At 45.7% G+C, this 23,658-nt stretch overlaps 1 protein-coding gene across 4 annotated transcripts in view; it reads left to right on the forward strand.

Annotated features, from left to right (window-relative positions):
• Positions 1–23,658, forward strand: part of PLEKHG4 (pleckstrin homology and RhoGEF domain containing G4) — an 89,427-nt gene that overhangs the window by 24,660 nt on the left and 41,109 nt on the right. For all 4 annotated transcript variants that reach the window (XR_013931940.1, XM_080411106.1, XM_080411107.1 and 1 more), the window contains exons 4-10: positions 4,722–4,937; positions 8,822–8,945; positions 10,080–10,173; positions 15,171–15,257; positions 17,047–17,163; positions 19,923–20,021; positions 21,088–21,236. Coding sequence is in view for 3 of the 4 variants with exons in the window: in XM_080411106.1 (XP_080267232.1) it covers positions 4,722–4,937; positions 8,822–8,945; positions 10,080–10,173; positions 15,171–15,257; positions 17,047–17,163; positions 19,923–20,021; positions 21,088–21,236 (886 nt within the window). In the remaining variant the exon portion in view is untranslated. The remainder of the gene's footprint in view (positions 1–4,721; positions 4,938–8,821; positions 8,946–10,079; positions 10,174–15,170; positions 15,258–17,046; positions 17,164–19,922; positions 20,022–21,087; positions 21,237–23,658) is intronic.

A 23,658-nucleotide genomic window follows, 5' to 3' on the forward strand; every position in this document is an offset into this window, starting at 1 on the left:
AATATGTGTGCAGGTAAACTGATTCAAGAAGCAAACTGAAGAGTTGAGGGATTCCCCCCCCCCCCCCCCCCCCCCCCGCCCCTTCCCTCCCTCTGGCATTCTTTCTTCAGCTTGGTTATGTTTCAAGTAGGAGCTGTTTAACTGGAGTGGGAGAGCACAGAGAAATCAAGCATCTAACTTAAACTCAAATGGTATGTTCAAGCAGGCATTGACCTGCCTTCTTGATGCCTGAGTTCCTGCACTGGAGCTGTGCTCCTTCAGAAGGAATTGGGCAGGCAATCCAGGCCTCTCTGCCTTCTGCACCAGACTGTAGGCAGGCAGAGTATAACCGCATGGACGTGGCATTGACTTTGCCTAGCTCTGCTGAGTCTGGAAAGCTGTATCTAGATATGCAGATCACACTGAGGAGCGTGTGTGTGGTGGGTGTGGGTGAAACGTGCCATTCCAGTTCAACAGCTCTCATTCCCCAAGACCCCTGGCTAGGAAAATTACCTGACTTGAAATATTAGAGTGAGGACTCTAGAAAGGGTCGGTGGTATAGACCCACATTGGTAGAGTGTGTCCGACACTGTGGAGGAAGAGATCAAGACCTGGTTGTCTTTGGACAGGCTGCCAGTGTAATGCTTGTGCTAGTCCTAACTGGTGTGGATAAGAGCCTACACCACTGCTGCAGCACGGCTGTTTGGCTGCAAACACAGCCAAAGGGACACAAGTGTCCAGAAGTAAAATTTTACCTGATGCCTTAGTGTTACCTCCTAATGGAGCTAAAGTGGCTGTTGATTAAAATGAAATTTCATTAACAGCTGTACCAAAACACTTTACTTTTGTAATTGGGCAAGCCCACGGTTGCCAGGTATTTCTGATACTTTTGGAGTGACAAGTATTTCTCTTCTTTGAAATGGAGGGATCAGCTCAAAAGTTTCTGTTTCTGAAGTGTGTGTGTCTGTGAGCATCTACTCCCATGAGCAGGAAAAAAGAGGTCACCTCGTGCCTGTCCGTAGCTCTCGGGGCATGTATGCCAGTGTGTAACTATGCCATGGGTATCTGTTCCCCTGACCAAGCTGAATCTGGCTTGACTTCGTGTTTACACAGGACCGGACCTCAGAAAACCTGGGCTATATTGAGTGCTGGGTGTATGCTTTCCTCACGACTAGTGGCTGCCTTGTTCAGTGTTCCCATCTCCTCTGTCTAAAATTAGCCAGGTCCAGTTTGCGTATGAGATAGTCAGTGTGGTGTTCTTGCTGCTCCACAGGATAAGTCTTGGCTGCTGCTGTGGATTTCAGCAATGACGGACCCCTCTGGGATATGTGTGGAGTTTGTTTTTAATGAGAGACAATTTAAATGTTTCTGGGGGTTTGGCTGCAGTGACATTTGTGGCCCAGTTCTGATGATGTTAAACTTTGGCATTGCAGTTAAAAAACACCAACCCTGTTACCTCAGAATTTATAAAGCAAAAGAAACAACCTAAATCATCAGGAAAATGCCCCAAACTAACCAACCAAACACTTTAAGGCACAGGGCAGCTCAAATATCTGTTAATGCTGGGAGTATTTCTTAAACACTATAGCTGGAACTATAATAAACTTAATCCATTAAATTACATTTGATTGCTTTGAGATCCAAACAAGCCATCCCCTTATCTAGCCCCATTAAACCCTCAGAGATAAAACAAGAAGATAATTCAGAGATAAAATTACAAAGTGAAGCAAATGTCCTACAAATTCTGGTCTTCTAGCTGTCTGTAGACAAGTTAAATTCTCTGTAACTGTGTCTTTTGGGGTCATTTTGCTACTATGATTGGAAGCTGTGGGTATCTTGCCTAAACTATAAATAACAACAAAGCTTAAGCTTTACTGGATCAATTCAAATCTGCAGTTCACACCTCAGCAGTAGTGGGCAGGTGCATGATTTGCGCTTTGAGGTGGAGGAACTTGCTTGTTACGGCAGACGTTGTCGGGTATGTCAAAAGATACATTCAGAACTGGAACATCTGAGTTTGCTGTGTCTCCAGATTTTTCCTTGTCCCTTAACTCTCTCCCAGTGAGCCTATCTTCCACACAAATACAGTCTAACTTAGAAAGATTTTGAGGTAAATGTGAGCTATTTTGAGTTGGTAGCTAAAAATGTATACTATTCCATTCGCAGATAATGTGACTGCTGTTTTTCCCTAATGACTAACTGTAAGTGAAAGTGAATTTTGAAACTTTGTGGCTCTGGAAAGAATTCCTGTAGTTTGGGGGTGGAAAGTATCTTGATATTCAAGAAATTGGCTGAAGAGCCACACAGGGGCATATTCAGCAGCACCTGTTAGGGCATTCCATTCCTGCTCTCTGTTACTGTGTGATGTTAGCATAGATGATACTGGTGCCGTGGCAGTTTGCAAAAAAATGCTAATGTCTCTTTGAAATGCACACAAGCAAATCCTCCTCTACCACTTCCTTAACCTGGGGGAAAGGTGGAACCTGCAAACATGGCAAATTCAGATGTCCCAGTTCTTAATTTGCTTTTTGATGTAATCCTCCGCATTGTACAATTTCCGCTTTAGTAAATGCCTCCACCCCAGTTTGCAAATAACAAACAGTGTGCTTGGGCCTGTTTGGAGAGAGGTGGCAGCTGCAGATCTCAACCGAGCCCAGGAAGCTTAGGGAAGAGGTTTGTTTGGGCAAGATCTATGCAGTCTGGAGGCTGTGCAACTCCAGTGAGGTTTCCCTGAGGCTGAAAAGCTCCAGTACCAAGACAGTGTCTGGTGAGCTGAGCAAAATGCTTCTCTTTTCTAGCTTGTGGGAGCTGCTGCCTCATTCATAAGAGATATTCAAAGCAGGGCTGCCATGTACGTTTGTCTTTCTCTTACCCAGGTATAGTACCTTCAGTATAGCTATGTTCCCTTTCTTGTCTTCTATAAATGCCATCTTTTTGGTCCTCTTTGCAGGCTCTCTTCATTTAATGCAGATTTCTTTAGTATAAACTGTGTGGTTCAGCTTACTGCCAGGCCTTACAGCTCCTTGAGAAGATGATTCTGTGTTCTCCTAGAAAGTCTATAAGCCCTTAATGGGAAACCTTTGGAACACAACTTACATGACACTGTGGTCTTCAAGATACCCCATCTATGGGAGATCAGTGCCCCTCTAAAATGCTGCTTCAGGAAGGCCTATCAGCATTGTCCAAAGCGAATGACCTCTGGCATCATTGGGAAGTGGAGACTGAGGTGGCACTAGGAACAGAACTGGGCTCTGATGTGTCCCAGAACTGCAGATCCCTGAAGCCATCGCAGCCGCTTATGTGGCCAAATGCAGTGGATGCCAAGCTGGGTCCCAGGGATGCTCCCTCAAGAGGGGTGTTACCAAGGAGTAATGAGCACCCGCCCCATCATGGCCTTGATGGTGCAGAGCTTTGGAGCCCCTCCTAGTTTCCCCCCCCCCGCTGTCAGGTAATTTTGCACAGTGAGCCATGATGCTTAGGGCACTTCTCTCACCCACTTTAGCAATTTTGAAAGCAGTTTGGGCTGAGCCTCAACCTGTAAACCTCCTTCACTGCTAAAACTTGTATTGAAAGCCACTTCAAGGACTGCTTTGTTCCTGGTCCTGCTCTTTAATGAAGTATTGGAATCTGTTAGTAAATAAACTGAGTCAAGTGTCAGCATTGTTGATGCAGCAGGAAGGTAGGATGGTTGAAGTCAATTTTAAATAGCAATTAAGATGTCTGACTTCATAGCAAGCAAATAAATACCCTACTCTTATTTTCCTAAAGAAAGGTTGATTTTTTTTTTTTGTTGGTAGATATTGAAGTATCAGGATTTGCAGCGAAGTATAGCCTTTTCTTTAGTATATCTTTGTGCCAAACGGTAGGATAGCCAGGCTGTGTGCTTATGATGCTAAAGACGTGTTGTTGAAGACATATTGTTGGCTTCTTATTCTTAAAATGTTGGGAAATGGGGAATAATTCTTCTTACACAGTAGGTATATATTTTTTTCTTCTCGCAGCTACTTTCACATGAAAATTGAAACTTGATAAAACTAGAGTTAGTTTCCATGTAGTAGCTAAGATACTTAATTTTAGAACTAACTGATTTTGGTAACTTGTACTTTAGAGCTGAGATGTCAGGCAGAGGAAGCATTTTCTCCAGTTCTCAGACAGAGGTGATTGGTGTAATCATCCTGTTCTTCAGGGTTTTAGAATAGGTTTCTGACTTCCACAATAACTGTTAATTTAAAAAGTCTGGACAAGAACAAGGTCTCTTTAGCTAATTTCCAGCTGCTTTGTCAGCCTCGAGTTGACTTCATATTTTCAGGAACTAATCTGAAAGTGGTGTTGGGGGAGTAATTCAGCTCTGATGGAGCAGTTCTCCCTGTCAGAAGCTGGTTTATCACTTCAGCATGCTCAAGCTGCTGGAGCTTAGCCAAGGACTTGCACCGCACCAGATTTTCAGGCTGTGAGCAGACATGTGCTGTTTGGTATGTTACCTTTAAAAAATTATTTGACTACAGTAATCCTGATCTGAATTGAGTTTTTGTAACTTGCAAACTTGACAATGAATTGGTTTATTTTCTTGGTATTACAGTACTGTTGATGTTATAACCAGTTCTGGAACATGCACTCTGCTGGCATGAGGGCTGGAGGAGCTGCCGACTGCTGGGGCTGGGGGCACGTCCCTCCACAGGGTCCCACCTGGGACCTTTTGGGTGGAGCCGTGCCTGAGATTCTGGCTGCTGCTTGTCTTACAGGGATGGTGTCAGAGGGGGCAGAGATGAGAAAAGAAGCAACTGGCACAGATGTGTTGAAACCAGTGAGTAAAGTCAGTGCCCTGGAGGTAACCTCAACATCTATTACTCCCCCAACATCCCCGTCTTCTAGGACTGCCTGGGGTGGTCGGTCTGCACGTACCATAGCCAAGGATGTGAACCCCGAAGTGCTCAGGAGCGGAGTTGCCTGCCTGCCTGGTAAGTAGCTGAGCCAGAAACTGCCTGGGAAGCGTGGTTTGTAGGAGGGCAAGGGAGATGGGCCTCTGTTTGCAGCACTGCAGACTGGTGCCAATTGCATTTCTTTAACCCCAGACCTCTCCAGAAGCATCACTTCTTGAATCCTCTAAAGTTGCTGGATGGGAAGGGCAGGAAGTAGAACTTCCTCTCATGAAAGTAATGTTAACTTGCTCTTTGGAGTCTCAAAATGTTAACCAAGCATGTATGAGTCAGAAATGCCAAATCTGTGGGCTCACACCAGTAGTTCAGAAAGAGAAGAGTGAGGGTGCAGCTAATGATGGGCTGGTGGTCCTGACTTCAGACCTGGATGAAACAGTAGGAACTTGATTCACTTGGTAGGTAATTAAAGGATAGGAGTGTGGAAGATGCTATTTGACAGTGCTCTTGTAAAACCAGTTTTATTTTTGGTAATTAGAAGTTTGGTTGATTAAATGTAGCTGCCTAGATATAATAGATTTTTAGAAAACATTTGATTTCATGACACATAGTGTTGAAAGGAATATCCGAATGAAGTGTGGGTGAACAGCGTGTGGGATGAACAACAGCGTAGCTAAATAGCAGATGACAAAATGCTGTCAAGGGAGGACTTCCCAGAATTGTTCTGCTGAGATCAGTTGTAGGTCAGATGTTACTCAGTGTTTGCATCTGATATGGCAGCAAGTATCAAATTGCTGCAATGAAACTTCGGTACGGGACACAGGGTGGCAAACAAAGCTGAGGCTGTTGGACAGAGCAGCCAGGATCGCTTGGTGTATAGGACCCGCACAAGAGGTCTTTGTGCTTAACCAAATTCAAATTAAAGCAGAGGAGGCGAGATCTGCCTCTTCGGTGTGAAACAGCCGTTTGGCAGCATCTGCGTAAGCAGCCCCTGTGAGCTTCCTTCCATCCACAGCCCAGGAGAGGGGTGTCCAGAGTGGGGCAGGAAGATAGCTGCGTTCCATCGGCTCAGGAGCCATGTATGAGTTGAAACTTGGCTAGAGAGCAGAGGAGAGGTCAGGCGTACCTGTGCAGTGTGGAGAAGTTGGAAAGAAGAGCAGAAAGGCAGCACAGGGATCTCCTGCTCAGTGCTGGGGCTGCGAGACCGATTTTGACCTCAGGTGTGTAAAGAAGAGATGACTAGCCAGGATAAGAAGGTGATTTTTGCCTCTGCGTATTTGTTGGTGATGCCTCCCAAATAGTTTGGGCTGCTCTGATGCCTCTGTTATAAAAGGAAATGGTGAATATTGGAGGTGGTGCAGAGAAGGGTAATGACACTTCCTTGTAGCTGAGTTGGATGTCTTGTGGCAAGAGACTGAAAGGTTGTTTATCTCATAAGATGATTGAGAATGAGGTGGAAACAGCTTTGTACAGGGAAAGAGCAAAGGGAAATAAGACTTTTCCATGTGCAGGGAAGAAGGAAAGGGAAATAAAACTTTTCCAGCCTTCTGGAAAAAGGTGAAATGAGAAACCGAGTGCAGGGTGGAGTTACGGTACATTCAGACATGCATTGGGAGGTAAATTGTTAAAACAAATTGCAAAGAAGTATTTCTAATCTTCTGGTCTGCTGATCGGTTTGGACATTTTTATCATGTGTACTACAGCCAAAAAATTACAGGATTTGAGAAGGGCCTTTCAGACGAGCTCGTAGTCCATGCTATTGTAGAAGCTTGACTATGTGAGCTAATGCTCTAGTTGTTTCCTTTGTCACAAATTCCTGTCATAATGTCCCTGGGACAACATACCTAAGGGAGGAATCATGTTTTCTGTAGAACCAGTATTGGATTTGACTGATATCTCTTCTCTCACATGTATCCTTTTGGATTTTGGTGGGCAGTCTTCACACCTGAGGGAGTGCACTCACCTCTCAGTTAAATGCTTTATGTTAGATATTGGTAATGATATAATAATTGCATTAGAAATTGTAATTTCTATAATGAATAGTGAATAGTGAATAAGAATGAATTAATGAACTAGTGGCTGATGAAGCTAGGAAGAGATTTTCCTTTCAATTCTGCATTCTGCTCTTGAATCATCTGGTTATGCCACTGTTGGAGACCTAGCCCTCATGGATGGGATTGCTTTTTTGACCTGGTCAGGCAATTCCCAGGATCCTGTATGGAAGTTCAAGGTTAATCAAGTTCTGGGGATGCCCAGCCTTCCTGATGGACAAAAGATTTTTCTTCAGAGTAAGGAAGTTTTTACTGAGCCTGGTTATTGAGCTAGTAATTGAGTGCCTCGCTTTTTTTATTTTCTGATGATCCCCTTAGTTTATTAGTTGCAGGTCAAACTTTTTCTAATTTCTCTCCTGCTCTTTGATTATACAGTGTCCAGAATACAGCATTTTGGGAGTATTGAAACTCCTGAATCACACAGATGGAAGGTTTTTGTCCCTGATGTTAGCAGGAGAAAGCCTGTGTTACAGCCTGGTCACTGGGACGAAGAAAGCCCTGATTCTGAACGATGCCCATCTGTGTCTGTGGCCCTTACTCAAGTCACGTCCCAGTGACAGATTGAGATCACACCAGGGCAGTTTTCTGTGCTTGGGGCTGTCCGTCTGTATCTCTTCCACCTGTCAACTCACATGCTTGTCCCTGGGATGGGGAGAGAGGTGGTCCAGGACAGTGTGTTCTGTGGTAGCAATGAAGATCAGAAGAGACAGAAAGACAGCTTTCTCTAAGCCTCTGGTTTTGTCTTGTGCTTGGGATTCCACTCCCACCCCCACCCCACCCACCCCCCACTCCCCATTTGTATGACAGGAAAAGGCTGCTGTTTTTGTGAATTACTTTTCACACAATAAAGGTGTAGTCCTTGCTGCAAATTACACATCCCTTACCTTCTTGGCGACGTGCGCAAGTGCAGAGTGCTGGTCGCCTGCGCAGGCTCACTGCAGAGGCACTGCCTGCTTTTGAATGGCAGAGGCAGCTCTGGGTCGCTGAAGTGGTGTGCCCACCTGCTCTTTACCTATCCCTTGCATCTGGAGAGAAGGCTGAACACAGTTCTGGCATTGGCACTGTTACATCTTTCTCTTCAGAGTTCCTGGTGCATGTTGTGGCTAAAGCCTAAAGCCAGGCTATCATTTAGTTTTGGGAGCTCGTAGAGTGGGCTTGATCCCTGTGATAAGCTGTGTCTTTGGGCTTTTGGAAAGCAGGGGGCAGAGAACTGTCTAACTGAAGCAGAGATGATTCTCCTTCCTTGACATATCACAACTCAGCTGTGGTGCCCACTGTGTGCCAGCTCTCAAACTAATAAAACCTGGCACCGATTCTGCCCTTGTCAGAGCTGTAGATGGGCAAGAGTGTGCTCCTGGGCCATGTGCTCTGCAGCCTCTGAGGAGCAGCTCTGGGCTTCTGCTCTAGGGCTTTATCCCCAGGAGATGTCTGGTTATGTGCTAGGCTCAGCCTGTGGTGTGTGCCCAGTCTCATTAGGTAGTGCATGTTGTTCTGCAGACCTGTCTGCATTCTCGTCTGTCAGCAATGTGAATATTGTAACATAAGTGGAGGTCAGATTATTTATCTTGAGTTTATGACATTCTTGCTTTTCTCACAAGCCTGGGTTATCATGAGCCAACTTATGCTGTATTTTATGAAGAATGGGTGTTTGGGTAGAAGAAAACAGTTGAAATTTAACACTACCGTGAGAGAAAGACAAGCAGAGCTCAGCTACTTCACTCTGGCACAGCATTTGGGTACTTGGGAGTATGTTTATAGCCTGCTGCAATCTACAACATACGCTCTGTCAAGTTCTGGGGATCGTTTCCAGGAAGGTGATGGGGTGGTAGTAGGGCAATATGAGGTATACACACCTGGAACCAGGCTCTGTTGACTTCCTTGTGCGACTTTCACATCCCCCCCCCACTCTTTCTACAGGTACCAGAGATAAATCAGGACGTGCAGTGGCCATAATAACAACAAGGAACACAGCCTGGTTAAACCCCCACTGCAATACCACTGAGCTCGTACGCCTTCTTCTGTACTTGCATAGCATCCCAAGGTTTGTGACACTCCTGGCCTGACAAGGTGGACAGCTGCTGCCATGTCCAATTTGCCTTTTGGGGAGGGGCGTGGAAGCTGAGGTAGTGAGTGGAACAGGTTGACTTTTATTGGCCTAGAAACCTGGTGCAAACAGTTCCAAGACTGTACAGATGGGGTCTTCTGATAGAGTGACCTGGCTTATGTTCAGTAAGGACTTTGGCTGTTCTGTATGTGCCTTGTGCACACGGTGTGATATAATTAGGTATGTACTGAATGTTTTCGTGCATTGCTGTGAATCCAAGCCATTCTTGCTGTCCTTCATTAGCTCAGAAAATGGGATTTGGGAGTTGTGATGGGGCAGTCATGCAGCAGGTCCATGATGCAGTGTTGTGACATGATATTTTAGGGCGAGGCCTCCAAATTGAGAGGGAGGGAGGATCTCCAAGGGTTCAGAAAATCTGTCTTAATGCCTGGCTGACAATTGTTTTTGGAGTCTGCAGGCTGGAGTTGGCTGCAGCTACACTTTCTTTCACTGTGACAGACTCTTCCCAGCTCACCTCAGGCTCTACTGAGACTTTGGTTCACTTTTAGACAATTAAGAAGAGGTAAAGCTAACTCTGTAGGTGATTTCTTTTTTTTTTTTTTTTTTTCTTTTTAAACCTTTAAACCGTAGTTAAAGGGAACAGGCTTAACCCATGAAAAGGCTTCAGCTGCTCACACTTTGTTTCTTATGCTTTTCCCTTCAAATCTGATTGTGGGTGAGATAGGCTTTGGGTCTGATACAGAATGGCTGTTCTTGTGAAGCAATGTGGCTGAGGCCAAGCTTGTCCCTGAATGCAATTAGAAAGGCCTGGTTTTCCTGTGTGGATCACCCAGAGTGGGTATCAGCACTTCTGCCATCAGTGAGATGTATCCTAGGAACTGGAGGAAAGGGAAGTTCAGGTGGAAATAGCAAAGGTAAAAACTAAGCAATCCAGATGGTGGCTTCCATGTATGTATTTTAGTTAGGCGAAGGTAGCCAGTTAGTTCCCTGGCCTTACAGAGCTATAATGTACTGGTTTTTTTCACTCTGTCATGACTACGGGTTCTGTTTCCATAGTTTTGTTGATTTTAATTGGTGACAAATGTGACCTCTTTTTCTCTGTTCTTGCAGACCAGAATGTCAGGCTTTGGGTCTGACTGTTCTTGTGGATGCTCGTCGTTGTTCACCAGTTCCTGCTCTCTTCAAGGCATTCAGCATATTGCAGGTGAGCTCTGAGCTTGGGCAAAGGAACACTAGTTGGCTGCTTGTCTTGGTTGAATGTTGTATCTCCATCTGCTGCTTATGTCTCCACCTGCCACTTGGATTCCAGTTGGCTTTGAGAGGTGCAGTTATGCACCCAGCCCTGTTTTAGGAGAATGACTTGGACCTGCCAGACCATGGACAAAGCAAAAACCTGAAGCAAATCTGAGTTAGGGGAGAACAGCCCTCCCCACCCCTCCAAATTTGCTTCCATTTCTGTGCTGAGAACAGCCTGTACCCAAGTCTAAAGGCTGTCATGAATTATCAGGCTTGGAGATGTTGTCCATTGCACTGAGAGTTTGTGTGAAATATGCAGGGATTTTTGCCCATGACGGAGAGGGAGGAAGTGAGGCCTCTGCCTGCTATGGAGGGAAGAACACTGCCTGTCATGCCAGGTGGAAGAGCACATGCAGCTGTTGATGTGGCTGTCAGTGAATGATTGGAATCAGACATGCTGTAACTCTATATTGCTTCAGGTCAAAGGCTTTCATATCAGTCACTTGGAAAGCAAACAGGTTGTGTGGGCCCCCCTCCCAAACAGCTTCTACCTCCTGCTGTTAGAAAGCCAAGGAGTTGCTGGGTCGTGGCTATGACTAATCTTATTTAAGCAGGTGTTCCTTTTTAAGCAGAGTTTAGGTCTCTTAGGACTCAAACTCTGCAGACTGGAACAGGGCAATGTTTTAATGAAGCTGGTGTCTCTGTGGTTTATGCACTTCAGTGCCACATCTGAGAGTTGGGGCTGAATCAGTCTGTACTCCTGCTTCCTGGGCTGGGTGGAGCTGTCAGCTCTATCAGTGGGCTCATTCTCCGTGGTGAAGGAGTAGTCAGGTGCTCTGCTCGGTTCGGCAGAGGTAACAAGCAAGTATCTTCTCTTTTATGCTGTGCCCACACGCCAGTGGGCTTGCTAAAGCTTTTGAGCATTTCGTTGCTGATGTGTGTTGCATGGTCGTCTTAGTGGAATCGTTTGGAAATCAGCAACATGTTGAGATGGTCCCCAGTCTTGTACAAGCATGGCAGGAATAAAGCCATTCTAACCTTAAGTTTCCTAATCTCTGAAATGAAGGTGGGGGGTAAGTGTTTTGCAGTGCCTCTGTAATATCCTGCTGTGATGGCTGTTTGGCTCTGAGCACCTCGTTATCAGGGTGGTGCAACAGTTAGTTAACAGGGATTAATGTGCTGCAAAACAGATTGCTGGAGCTGAGCGTGTGCTCCAGGTAACAAGTGACTGACAGAGGCTAATTACTCTGCCTGTGGTTTTTTGTTCCTTACCTTGACTCTTCTGCAGACTCCATAAAGGAGACCTGTTCAGCTAGCTCATCATCTGGTTATGGCACAGGAATAATTCCTGGGTTCCTCTGAGCCTTTGGAGATCCTTAGCGTTTACCTCTGTGATCCCACAGCAGTACTGTCATCTGCTCTGAAGCAAGGATTAGAGGAATACAAAAAAAGCTGACTGTGATTACAGTGAGTTTTCTAGAGTGCAGCAGGGTTTGCTGGCCAGTGGATGCAGAAGCACAGTCTGTAAGGTCACAGAACAAATCATCTCTTCGGGGTCCTTTCTGAAATCCCTGACACATCTCCCAGTGTCTCTTAGCTCTGGCAGACTGTCTCTGGAACTCATTTCTCTGCTGTTCTACTGTCTACTTCAACAGGCTTTTATTTACACAGAGTTTCTGAAGCCTACTATGATAATATTGGTAGAATCTGTTAAATGTTGAGATCCAGTGTTGCTTGTTCAATTTTGAACGGTTGCTTCCCTCTTGACAGCTGTAAGGAGCACTGCTTCACGGTGTGTAAGCACAGGTCAGCTGCCCTAATGCAGAGTCCCTTCCCACTGCAGCGCTCTGGTCTGTTAATGCTAGAGAACCTCCCTGGGGAGGGGAGGCTGAGTCCACAGGTTTCTGGGTCAAGATCTGTCAGTGAAGAAATATTACTTTCACTTCTCCATCTTTCCAGAATGAAAGCATGAATGGAATTAAGTGCTAATAGCCAACTTTTGGTGCTTGCAGTTAGTTTTCCCTACAGCACTGGGACACTGACAGCTGCTCTGCGTAGATCCATGTAGTAAACTGGTGAAAGCTTCTCATCCTCTCTGCCTTTCAGGGTGGGGGCAGTTGTGTTCTGCAAGACTTTCTTCCCTCTTCCTTTTTAGAATATGAGTGGCTGGGAAGTCGTTTTGTCCCAGGCAGTGCTGGGAGCAGGGGCAGAATAAAGCGCTGCAGCAGAGTTAGCTCAGGAAGAAGCAGGAGGAATTCTGGCAGCTCTGTATGGAGGTGGAGGGAAATGCACAGTGCGTACGTGCTGCAAGAATAGATCACGCTTGTTCCTGTGGGAAGCTGCATAATGATGCTTTGGAGCAAGGGTTTTTGCGGAGGTAAATGCTGCTGTGATGTTTGGTCACAGGTTGTCACCAGTAAGCTCTGTGCTGGGGGGCCTGTTCAGAGGAACTTTGCTGATCAGTAGCGCTGGGCCAATCCCTTGGTCAGTGAGCAGGCAGTGGACAGTGGAATATGTGCAGTGGCCTTCAGTGAACAGGTATCTGTGGTATTTCCCTGTGCCTGAGTCTTTATAAAGTGAGATTCTTTCGAATGTTGCATATCGGCGTGAAAGCTTAATCCTGTAATTGCTGCATCTGTGTGTTGGATTGGGAAGGGAAGAGTCTCTTATGAAGACAAAGAAATACAGTAGCGGCTGAAAGCAGAAAAGTTCTGTGCAAACCTTTCTGCTCTAGAGGTGTATTTGCATGCCGTGTTATCTGCAGAACAGAGGACCTTGGTCTGATGTTAAAGACCAGGAACTTCCTACTACTCCATTACAAGCGGTCACTTTAGGATTGAACACGGTATTTGGGGACTCTCCCATCTGCATTCCTGGCAACCTGCGCTTCAAACTGTGCCAGTGTTGTTAAGTCTGGCCGTGGGCCTCCATTTGCGTCAGGAAGCCAGAATACTGTTTGGAAATTCAGTCTGAGAAAGATGGAAGAAAGTACCTAATTCTGTTTTTAAAGATTAATAATAAAAGGATGGGGTTTTTACCCTGCTGCTTTCTGAGCTCCTGTTGATGCCCCACTATTCTATGCTGTCCGCACTGTGCCTGTTTTGGAGGTGTGTGTGGGGAGTTTGTTTCTGTGTTTCCAGGCAGCTGGTTTTGTTAGCAAAGGTGGTAAGAGATTGTGCAGAAAGCTGCAGGAAAGCTTCCTGGGGGTAGCATCCCGCTGCTTCCAGCTCTGCCTGTCTCCCGAGGCACTCCTGTTTCAGTCAGTTTGGGTTCTGTCCTCAGTACTGGATGAGACCGACTTCTCTTCAGCTGATTAAAGGGGAAAAAAAAAAGCTGGAAAAAACGTTATTTCTTTAGAAATACTACTTCTTGGCTTGGAAAACCCAGAACTCCTCCCCTGACAGGTTTATTTGTGAACGGTTTTTCAGTTTTTATTTTCAGGAGTAGCAAACAAGCGAGTGTTTTGGCTGTTGTAATCTTGTGTTACACCATCACTACCTTTATCCCTTACTCTGATTGCACAGCTCATAACTGCTGGAGTAGAAGAGGGATTGTGAAAGAATAAATTTATTTAGTACCATGATCTGTCCTGAAACTGTGGCTGGTCTCCATCCTTCAGTACCTTCTAGCAGAGAAATTCAGAGCTGCTGATACAGCTCTAACACCTCCCCATCCTCTCTTCCAATGATGTTCACTATTTACTTAATACAGCCTAATTATGCAATAAATTCTTTTTGGCCTTTTGATCAGTGTTCAAGTAGCAGTGAAAGTGTCAATTATTTGCTTTGGAGAAAGGGATTTGAGAAGACTTAGAAACCTCTCATGGTTTTGGAAGGTGTTTCAGTTGCATTTTTTCCTGCCTGTTCAAAAGGACCCTGGTTTAAGACTAGATGAGAGAAAGGTCTTTTTCCCTCTGCTTTGGAATCACTGCCACTGATTTCACTCACAGAACTGGGTCTCCTTGTGTCGGCATTGTTTCTTAATTTCTGTACTGGGCCCAGCGTTGAGTTAGGTGACTCAGTCTCAGGTCGTCCACTTACCTCCCTACTCTGGCTCTGCTGCTCCTGTTGGATATTTAACCCTAAGCACTACTGGAGCCATTTATTTAAACAGGTTTCTGTTGCTGTGGTGGGCTGCTGTGTGGCTGGTTCCTTGCAGCTCAAGCAATACCAGAAAGGATTTGTTCCTTGACAGTTTCAGATATCTTTGCAGAGACAAAGACCATCTAGAAGACATCTAGATGGGATGGCTCTTACTTAACCATGAGGCATGACAGCTTAAACGGTTATTCTCCTTGCTCTCCCAGTTCAGGCATCATGTATGTAGTGGGCCTTGTCTCCATGGTCTGGATCTTTCTGCTACATCTCCCTCTTCCTGCTGTCGCTCTCTGTGCCCGTTTCTCACTTCCCTGTAGAATGCTTCTATAATCAGAGAGCTGCTCCTGGATCACAGAGTTTGAACTAGAGCTGCCAGACATCCCTTGTGTTTGGAATTTCTGTTGCTTTAACAGTAGCAACAGGATGCAAGGCCTTGATTGTGAGTTGGCAGTAAGTAAAGACAAGATGACATTTTTGGCACTGTGGGGGGAAAAAAAAACAACTTCCTTTCAGTTAGGAGAAGTGACCAGGAAAGTTATGAAGAAAAAACTTGGACATTGAACACTTTTTTTCCCCCCCCCGGACTTACTTCCCTGTGTAGAAAGCAAAGCTTTTTTAGTACAGCCAACAACTGACCTCTTTCATTGCTTCCTGAAATACTGCAGGACTAATTGACGTGAAGCAAACCACCTTAAGGACATAGTCTTGGTGCTCAGTAGAATGGCTGTCCCTATACCTGGTGACTGACTTTCAGGCTTCGTAAATAGTTTTGAAGGATAAATTGGAATCATGTACAAACCTGGTATGGTACATTCTCCTTGGCATCCCAGACAGACCAGTAACGGATTTGCACTCTGTTCTGTTCTAGGACATAGATCCTCATTGTATTCATGGAGTACTGCTTCTGGTTGAAAGAGATCTGACTTTTCGGATGGAGAAGCCACCAGCAGGACAGGTAATGGAACCATTCATCCAGGAGTTTCTGGGGAGCTCTTAATATCCCTTTTTCAACTTTCCAAACAGCAAGTTCTCTGTCCGCTGATGTATGTTTATTCTCAAATGAAATCTCTGTAGTTGTTCTCTGTATTTTATGGTTGTGGTCTCTTATGGGTGTGGTATTTATAGGGTTGTAAAGTTTATGTGGGCTGAAGAGATCTCTGTCATGCTCTGTTTATTGCCGAGTCCATCAGTGACATTTGCACCATAATTATGTCAGTCTGCTGGGGCCCTCAAGACACAGTGGGTTTGTTGGTAACATGGATAGCTATATGGAGGAGCCCTGGGTTAACAGACATGCTTTTCATGTTCTCCTGTTAACAAGGGGGAAAATCCTTGGGCAGGAAGAGATTGCATTAGGCTAAACCCTGAACTCCATCCTTTGAAGGTACTTGTTGCTTTCTGGGATTTTGCGTGTTTCCTGTCCTCGTAGCTGCTGCTGTCAGTGGCTGAGAAACTTCTGCAAGAGGAGGAGGAGATGGGTATGTGTGTGAGGTTCCCTTTGCAGCTGAAATGTCTGGGAAGACTAACAGGAGGTGCTAATGGAGGAAGGGAAATCATAACAACATCACTGAACAGTCCCACTAGAAGTAAATCTGCCTTGGTATTCCATAGCTGGATAAGAAATGTCGGTTCCCAGCCACTCTGTGCTGAGTGAGTAGAACATTAGACTGCATCTTAGTCATCTCCCTTTTGCTCTAAGACTGTTACAAGGCACAAGACTGAAATTCTGTGCCTGCTGACACCCTGTAGACTTCAGAGTAGGCCAGGACCTCCCTTCTGGCTCCTGTGGATGAGGACACTGAATAGCATCAGGTTTGCCATGGGTGTGGTGTGCCACCCCAGAAGGCTAAAGAATAACAAATACTGTTAGTCCATTTCCTCATTGCCCCCGTGTGGAAGAGTTTGAAGTTGGAATGGGAGCTGCAGGTGTGTGCATGCAGGGAGAAATACAGGAGACATTAAACAAACGCAAAGTGTGTGGGAGGGAACAGAGCAAAGGCTAATAAAGACACGGGCATGCAGGAGGAATTGGAAGCATCATCACTATTTTGTAAGGAGGTGGAACCTTCACTTGAGGAGGGGTGGCACGTGGTTAGATGTCTGCACCTGAGTTTCTGTGTTTGGACTGGCTTCCATGTACCTGCAGGAGCACTTGTCTGTTTCTCTTGTGAGTATAAAAATGCTTTGAGGTCCTACAGACCCGCAGAAAGCAAGTTATCTGTGACAAGATCCAGGAAATGCTTGGAGCAAGTAGCTGCTTTGATGAGTGGAGAGCTGAGGGTAGGGCAGAGGCTGCTCTGTCGGACACTTTTTCCAGGAAATGAGATGGGGAAGCTGGGGGCTGGATTTAAGCTCTCAGACTTCCCAAACAAATGCAAATTGCAGCACAAGGTGGGAAGGTATGAAGGAGTTGCTCTGCTTATACTAGGAGGTACTGGCTCTGGAGAAGGCTGGCTGCTGCCAGACTTCCATCACAGATGTTCGGCTTGGTGACAGCATGTTGTGGCCTGCATTCCCTCAGGGTTCGCCCACTAAGCTGTACAGCAACCTGCTCTAAGATTGAATTGATTTCCCCCTGCCCCCCCTTCATATGGTAGTGATATTGCAGCTATACACTGTGTGCTTTGTTTCTGTACAAGATAGATAAAGAAAAAAAGGATGCTGTCTTTCATTAACCTTCCCCTCCTTCTCCAGTACTCACAACCCAGTGCAAATGTGCTTTTATTTCTTCTGTTCCCATGCAGTTTGAACTGCTCACCTCCATGAAAGCCCTCCATAAGCACATAGACAGCTCACAGCTGCCTCTAGAACTGGATGGGACTTTCCCTTATTGCCACCGGGACTGGTTAAGCTTCCGCATGGTGAGTAGGATGTCTTGTATCTTTTGGTATCTGAGAGCAGAAATGGCATGGTAATGGAGCTGAAGCAAGAGGGGCCTGTCAACAGCTGAACCTACAAGCATTAAGACAATGGTTCCTGTAATGCTTATGTATGCGTATTATTCTTTTATTAAAAAAATACTAATTAACGTCTTCATGAAATGTATGCACACTGTGGCCTATTGGCCTGACTGCAAGAACTAAAATTTTAGGTTTTAACTCATCTGCTTGAAGTGCATTAATTCTTCCTTCCCTTAAAAATACAGTCAGATCTGAACTCTGTTTTGTTGTGGTATACAGTGGCACTTTTCTCCAGTTATACTTGGAGGCATAAGGGCAGACACTTAAAAACTAATTTTAGGAGAAGATGTTAGTATCATGTTGCCATTGAGCTAACAATTAATAACTTGAGCATAATAAAAATAGTTAGATCTTATTGGGTTTGGAGCAGGTTCTCCAGACCAAGCTAAGAGCTCTCTAGTAAAAACTGCAGTCCTTGCACGAAGGAGTGAAATTTGGAAGTTCCTGATAATCAGTTCAGATACTTTGAGGATCTTTTTCCTCCTTTAGATGTAATTGACTTATTTACCAAAGCTGTCATCAAGAATTCTTTAGAAAGCATCTAAACAAAAAGTCAGAGAGGGTTCAGCATTTGGAGGAGCACTGTATTCCTCTGCAAGCGGTGAGGTGAGGAAACAAAAGCTTCCCCATGCAGATTCCATTCGGTGAGTTTTAGGAGAAGGTAACAGTAGGAGGCAGTACCAGCAATATGTTCCTTCTCGCTGTTTGGCTGCTTTGAGTACGCCTTGGTACCGTGATGCTGCTTGACTTTTGTGCTTTTCTTCAGAAGAGTGGTGGATCGAGAGATCTACAGTGACCCGTACCCAGGTGTGGATCAGAAACAGCCCAAGGTGCAGGGAGGCTGACCGCTTTGTGAAAATGGTCCAGCTGACCCAGGTTAAACCTCAGAGATAGAAAGGTTGAAACTGCAGCACCCAGACACGGTTTATAAGGAAGGCAGCCCTGGAAAGGGCGCTGTAGGGATCAATAAGGAATTCTGCAGCTGCTGGTGCAGCTGATCTCAGGCAGGACTCAGGTGTTGCTGGCCATGCAGCAGCGTATATGCAGACTGCCAGAAGGCTGCAAAAGTAGCATCTCTGGCACCAATACCCAGCTCTGTGCACACTCACGATGTAGAGGGATCATAAGTTCTGTGGATCATATGCCTGTTGAATCTTTAAAAGCTCTACTGAGAGATGCTTCACACACTGAGGCTAGACAGGATTAAATCTCTGTAAATCTGCACACAGATTGGCTGTCTTCACTTTGAGTTTGACTTGCTTAATCTGGTGGATGACAGAACCATCACCTCTGCTTCCAAAAGTTTCAGTGGTCCTTTGGCTCTGACCTCACTGCCCAGAGTGCTGCGTGGCACACTGCAGCATTGGCAGCAGGTTAAGATATCATCAATAATATCACTGTGTTGCTGGTGGCAAGCTTCAGCGGTTAGGCTTAGCATGTGCCAAATGTTAACTTATCTTTTCCACCTTTAGAACCCATTTTTAGAACTTGTTTCTAAAAGTACTAGTATGAACCCATCCTGGTGCAGTAGAGGAACAGGAGCCTAATCTTGGTGTTTAGGACTGAATTAGAGAATCTGAGGTTTGTTTGGCAGTGAGGAAGCAGAGCAGCTTTGCAAGAAGTTACCGATTAGTTTTGTGGACAGAGCTGAGAAAAGCCAGAGAGCTGAGGTGCTCAGTCTGTGCAGAAGGGTAATTCTTGAAGGGAGAAGCATGAGATCAGGCTACTTCTTATTTGTCTTGCATCTTGACATCCAAAATGTTACAAAAGGGGGTTACTGTAGGAATTAATCTGTAGGGGTTGCCTATTTATACAATGTACTATGTGTGATAACAACCCGCATGCTCAACCCCTGTAGATCTGCAGCTGTGTGGTAAAGAGCATTTATTTCCTGTCTCAGTGATCTCACCTGCATCCTGCCTGTTAATCTGGCGCTGCTGGGGCTGTTCCAGCACTCCAGGGAGGACGGAGTTCAATTCAGTAGATTCAAACAGCTGCTTTTTTGTTTTGTTTTGAGCATGGTTGTTTTGGAATAGCTGTTTCTCCCTTCTCTGATTTCAGTGGCTAGAAGGTGGCATCTGACAGTATTTAGGCTTAATATCACTGACTCTTCATGTGGGTTTTTTTTGTCATGTTTCCCCCCACCCTGCCAGCCCCCTGAAGAAAGGAGGGATTTCAGATTTGTCAGTAAAGTGCTTGATTGTGGAAGCTTTCCAGTTTCCTAATCTTCAATGTAAACTACTTCTAACACGAAGAGAAATGATTTAAAGTAGAGAAATGCCAAGTACTTGTTCTGTATTTTGTTCCTCCAAAATTCACGCGTAGGGATTAATCTTAGTGGGAAGTTAACTGAAATGTTAGAAGAATGTGGGGACATAAATGAACTGCTTTTCTTTTCTGTAAAGTCTGACCTGTACAAGCCATGAGTATGCAAGTTTACAGGGTCTGCGTAGAGGCCTTGGTATAGTGTGATGTATCTGAATCCTCTGCTGGGCCTCTCCTTGCTGATACAGCCTCACCGAATGGTACAATTGAGCCCTTGGGTTAATGTGTTTGATCCTCTCTTGATTTCTGCACTTTTAACCTGCTGCAAGCTGAAAAGACAGCTTTCCTGACAACTGTGAGGCAATAATCTCCACTTTGGTCCTTTCTTCTTGTAGAAACTGGAACATTTGCTACAAGGATGCCAAGGTGCTTGTGCCTTCCTCCAGGGAGCTATTCATAAAGTGGAATCTGGAAAATTACCAGAAAGAGCTGAGGTAAGCTTGTCCCTCACCCCATATCAGAGGTGGATCTGCGACAGAAGAGTGCAGGAGGCTGGGTGGCTGCAGAAAAGCTGGAGCTTTGAGTTTGCAAGCTATAGATAGTAGCAAAGTATTCAGAGTGCTGTGTGTCACTGTGGAGCTGTCAGAACAGCCGGACTAGTAGAGACTAATCCAAACACAGTGATGGAGGCTCCATGGGACATAGAAGCAGGTTCTCTGATCCCTCACCATCACCCAGGAGACCTCCTCTTCAGCTGTGCTTGCTGCTGATGGGTGCTTGCTCCAGCATTGGAGCGCATTCCTAGCAGCTCCACAGCTGTAGCTGGTCCTAGCTTTGGGTTGTCTAGTGCTGAGCAGCTGCCTCAGGCTGTGCCACACCATGTTTGTTTGAATGGCCTAGAATTAAGTTAGGTGACAACATAGTGTTCACCAGGCCAAGGCTGTGCTGTGGTTCCACCTTCATTGCCTCCAGAACAGAGTGGGAAAGAAGAGAAGGGCACAAAGACCAAGCCTGTGTTGTGCAAAGGTTATATTCCCCTACCCTTAAGCAGCTGCTGTACCCCTGATACAGTAAGAAATTGCTGCCAGCTCTGCACTAGGGGTCCCAACAGTAAAGCAGCAGCAGCAGATCACAGTGGCTTCTCAGGCCCTTCCTGCACATACATGTGTGTCCACAAAGCCTTCACGTGCGTCTTGTCCCACAGGCTGGAGCCATGCGGGCCCAGGCTCTCAGACCAGCAGGAGCGCGCTGTGAGGGGCAAACGGGGCTGGAAAGCTGCTTCTTGGTGTGGCCAGGACATGGAGTGTGGACAGTGATAGGAACTGAGTTTTGATTTTAGCCTGGTGGGGGAAGTACTGAGAGCACAAGGAGCTCTGTTTATCACTTAGGACTTGGCAGGCTTGAGAGAAACAGCTGTGGGAGCCAACCTCCCTCTTTCCTAGGGTAGGCCAAGGTGAGATGCGGTTTGTGTATGTTTTGAGTTGGGTGCTGGTCTTTGCCTGTTCCCTCGTTGCCTGTAGGTTGCAGTAACTGCTCTTCTCACTCTTGCAATCCCTCCAGGAGGCAGCTGTGCTGCTGAGGAATTACAGACAGTTGATGAAGAATGTTCTTGAAGACGCGCGGCTGGTCAGGCTGCAGCTGGAGGGTGGAGCACTGCTGGCCAGACTAAGGAAAGAGGAGTCTTGTGTCACCCTCACCCACGACTACAGGTGAGCCCCAAGAGTGGGAGAAGAGGTGGAGATGAGCAAAAAGCGGGCAGTGGGAGTCTCTGTCAGATGACCCATTGTTGGTGTAGGCAAGAGAGCAGCTTTGTGTAGTATGTGCTTTTGTTGGAATCAGCAAAGGTGAAAAGCATAAGGGAATTTTACCCTGACTGCTTTTTCCCCAGTGCAAAAACTTGTCTGGGTGGATTCACTTAGATGTTTAGTTATTTTTCCAAGCCAAATCAAACTAACCTTCTGTAGTGGAGAGAGGGGTGAATATTTTTGCATGCCTCTAAAACACAAGCCTTGATTGATGATGCTAGTGATGAATGTTTAGGTCCAGGGCATTATCGCTGTGTGATTTACCAAGGCACTCCCTATGCAAGGGGATTTCCAAGGACCTTAACTGCAAGGAATGCTTTCTGACTGAAGCAAGCTCTGATCTCCTCGCACATTGGTGTGGTTTGCACAAACAAATACCCGCTGCCCATGTGCAGAGTTGGTATGAGAAGTGGGGACTAAGAGAGACCAGCTGTTTGAAATCCACAGAGCATTGCGCAACTCCTGTTTGTGCTGTTAAAGCACCTGAAGCCTATCAGCGCGTGAAGGCCTCTGTGCCATGTGCTGTGCAAACAGCAAGTTAGAAAGACAGCCGGTGCACCCAGGAGCTTCCAGGCCAACTGCAAGAGAAATGCTGGCATGTGGGTGCAGATGAGGGCATAGAGGACAGCAGGGTGGCACGGAATGGCTCCGGGTGTCTGCAGCCTTGCTCTGGTTAAACTGTCTGTTGCTATTGCAAGCTGGGAGGTTTTAACGGGAGGGAATGGAGAGAAGATAACAAAATAGCTTATAGAGTATCTCACCCAAACACTGAGAAAACAGCACTTCTCTTTGAAAATGCAGCAAGTGAATGACAGTGCAAGTTGCTACCTGTCAGTGGGAGACAGGGGTCGGCATTTCAGTGCCGAGTGAGGGGAGCGTGGGGACAGGCTGTGTGTTTCCTCTCCCTGCTTGCTGTGACTGCTGTCAGCAGCTCTGGCGGGCCGGACAGACACAATTCTGTTGCTGAACTGGTGAAGTACGCTTTATGCAGTTTTGCATAGAGTTAGTACAGTATATAGCCTTTCTATTCTGACATGATTTGAGAAACACACATTATGTAGGCTGTTGTTTTTTTATTTATGTTATTTTAAGCAACACATAGCAACTTCAGAGTCCTAGGAGCATGGGGAGAACATGCACGCTTTTTATGTTTTATTTTGGTTTTAAGCTAAGCCTGTGTTCTTGTGCAGGGAAATGATCAACTTTGAAACCTGATCTGGCAGAACCCCTAAGGGTAATTTTCTGCTTTGGTTGCCTTAGGAAGGGCAGGGGTGGGGGATACACACATCATTCTTTGATTGCACAGTGTTTGAGTGCTTGCGGAGGCAGTGTAGCATGTTCTCCATTTAATTTGGGTTATACGTGTTGTCTGCCAGTATGAATGGAGAGTGTATGCTGTGTGGGTCAAATGTATGTGGTGCTCTCCAGCCTGAGAAGCGTAAACGAATGTAGTGGGAGAAAGTCAATCCTCTTCTAGCCTGTGGAGTAGTTGCAGAAACTAAAATCCATGCAGTGTTTTAACTGAGGAAATGCCTGCTTGTCGTGTAACTCAGGGCAGAGGACTAAAGAAGTCCACTTTTCTTTTTTCCAGGATCCTTTTAAATGGGGAAAACTCATCACTTGGCCATAGAACTCTGTATAAGGCACTGTTGGTTTTGGAGTCTCCATGATTCTGCACTTGTTCCTTCTCTTCAAACTGGCATGCAGATATTAAAGGTTCTGAGCTCTGCTAACTCTGTAAAGGCTTCTATGCTTATGATTTTCAAAGGCTTCTTTGAACAGATGAAGTCAAAGCAGGGCAGGAACAAAATACTGTAGTCAGCCTACTAAGCTAGCGTGGAGTGGCTACTGATGTGTGTGGGTCCAATATTAGATTTCTGACTGGTGATATGTGAAAATGGAACAGGACTGGTTGTGTCTGTGCACTCATCAGGGCCTGTTGTACTGCTTTTCTGAACTTTGAATTGTAAAATCTTAATCAATGCTTAAGCCTGTAATTCCACACCCACCCCCCAATACTTGAAATCTCAAATTATTTACTAGAGTGAGTCAAATTACTTTACCTTTCTGAGCCACCTTTTAGTTCTGTGTTAATCACATGTCCCATTATTTTAATGTTTTTTTGTTGTGGTGCAAAAGCCTGATCAAGCAGAGTCATGACTGCCAAGACTTTGTAGGCAGAAGCTGAGGCCAGCTGTGAACAGGTGACTGTCAAAATGTGCAAGAATTGCACATAAATAGGGGGGGGACACGGGGGGACACGGACGGACACGACTTTAAGAGCATTTTGCTGGACTCTTAGCTCCACTTAATTAAAATATGCCAA

Source organism: Falco punctatus (genome assembly GCF_963210335.1).
Source record: "Falco punctatus genome assembly, chromosome: 14".
Lineage (NCBI taxonomy): Eukaryota > Metazoa > Chordata > Aves > Falconiformes > Falconidae > Falco > Falco punctatus.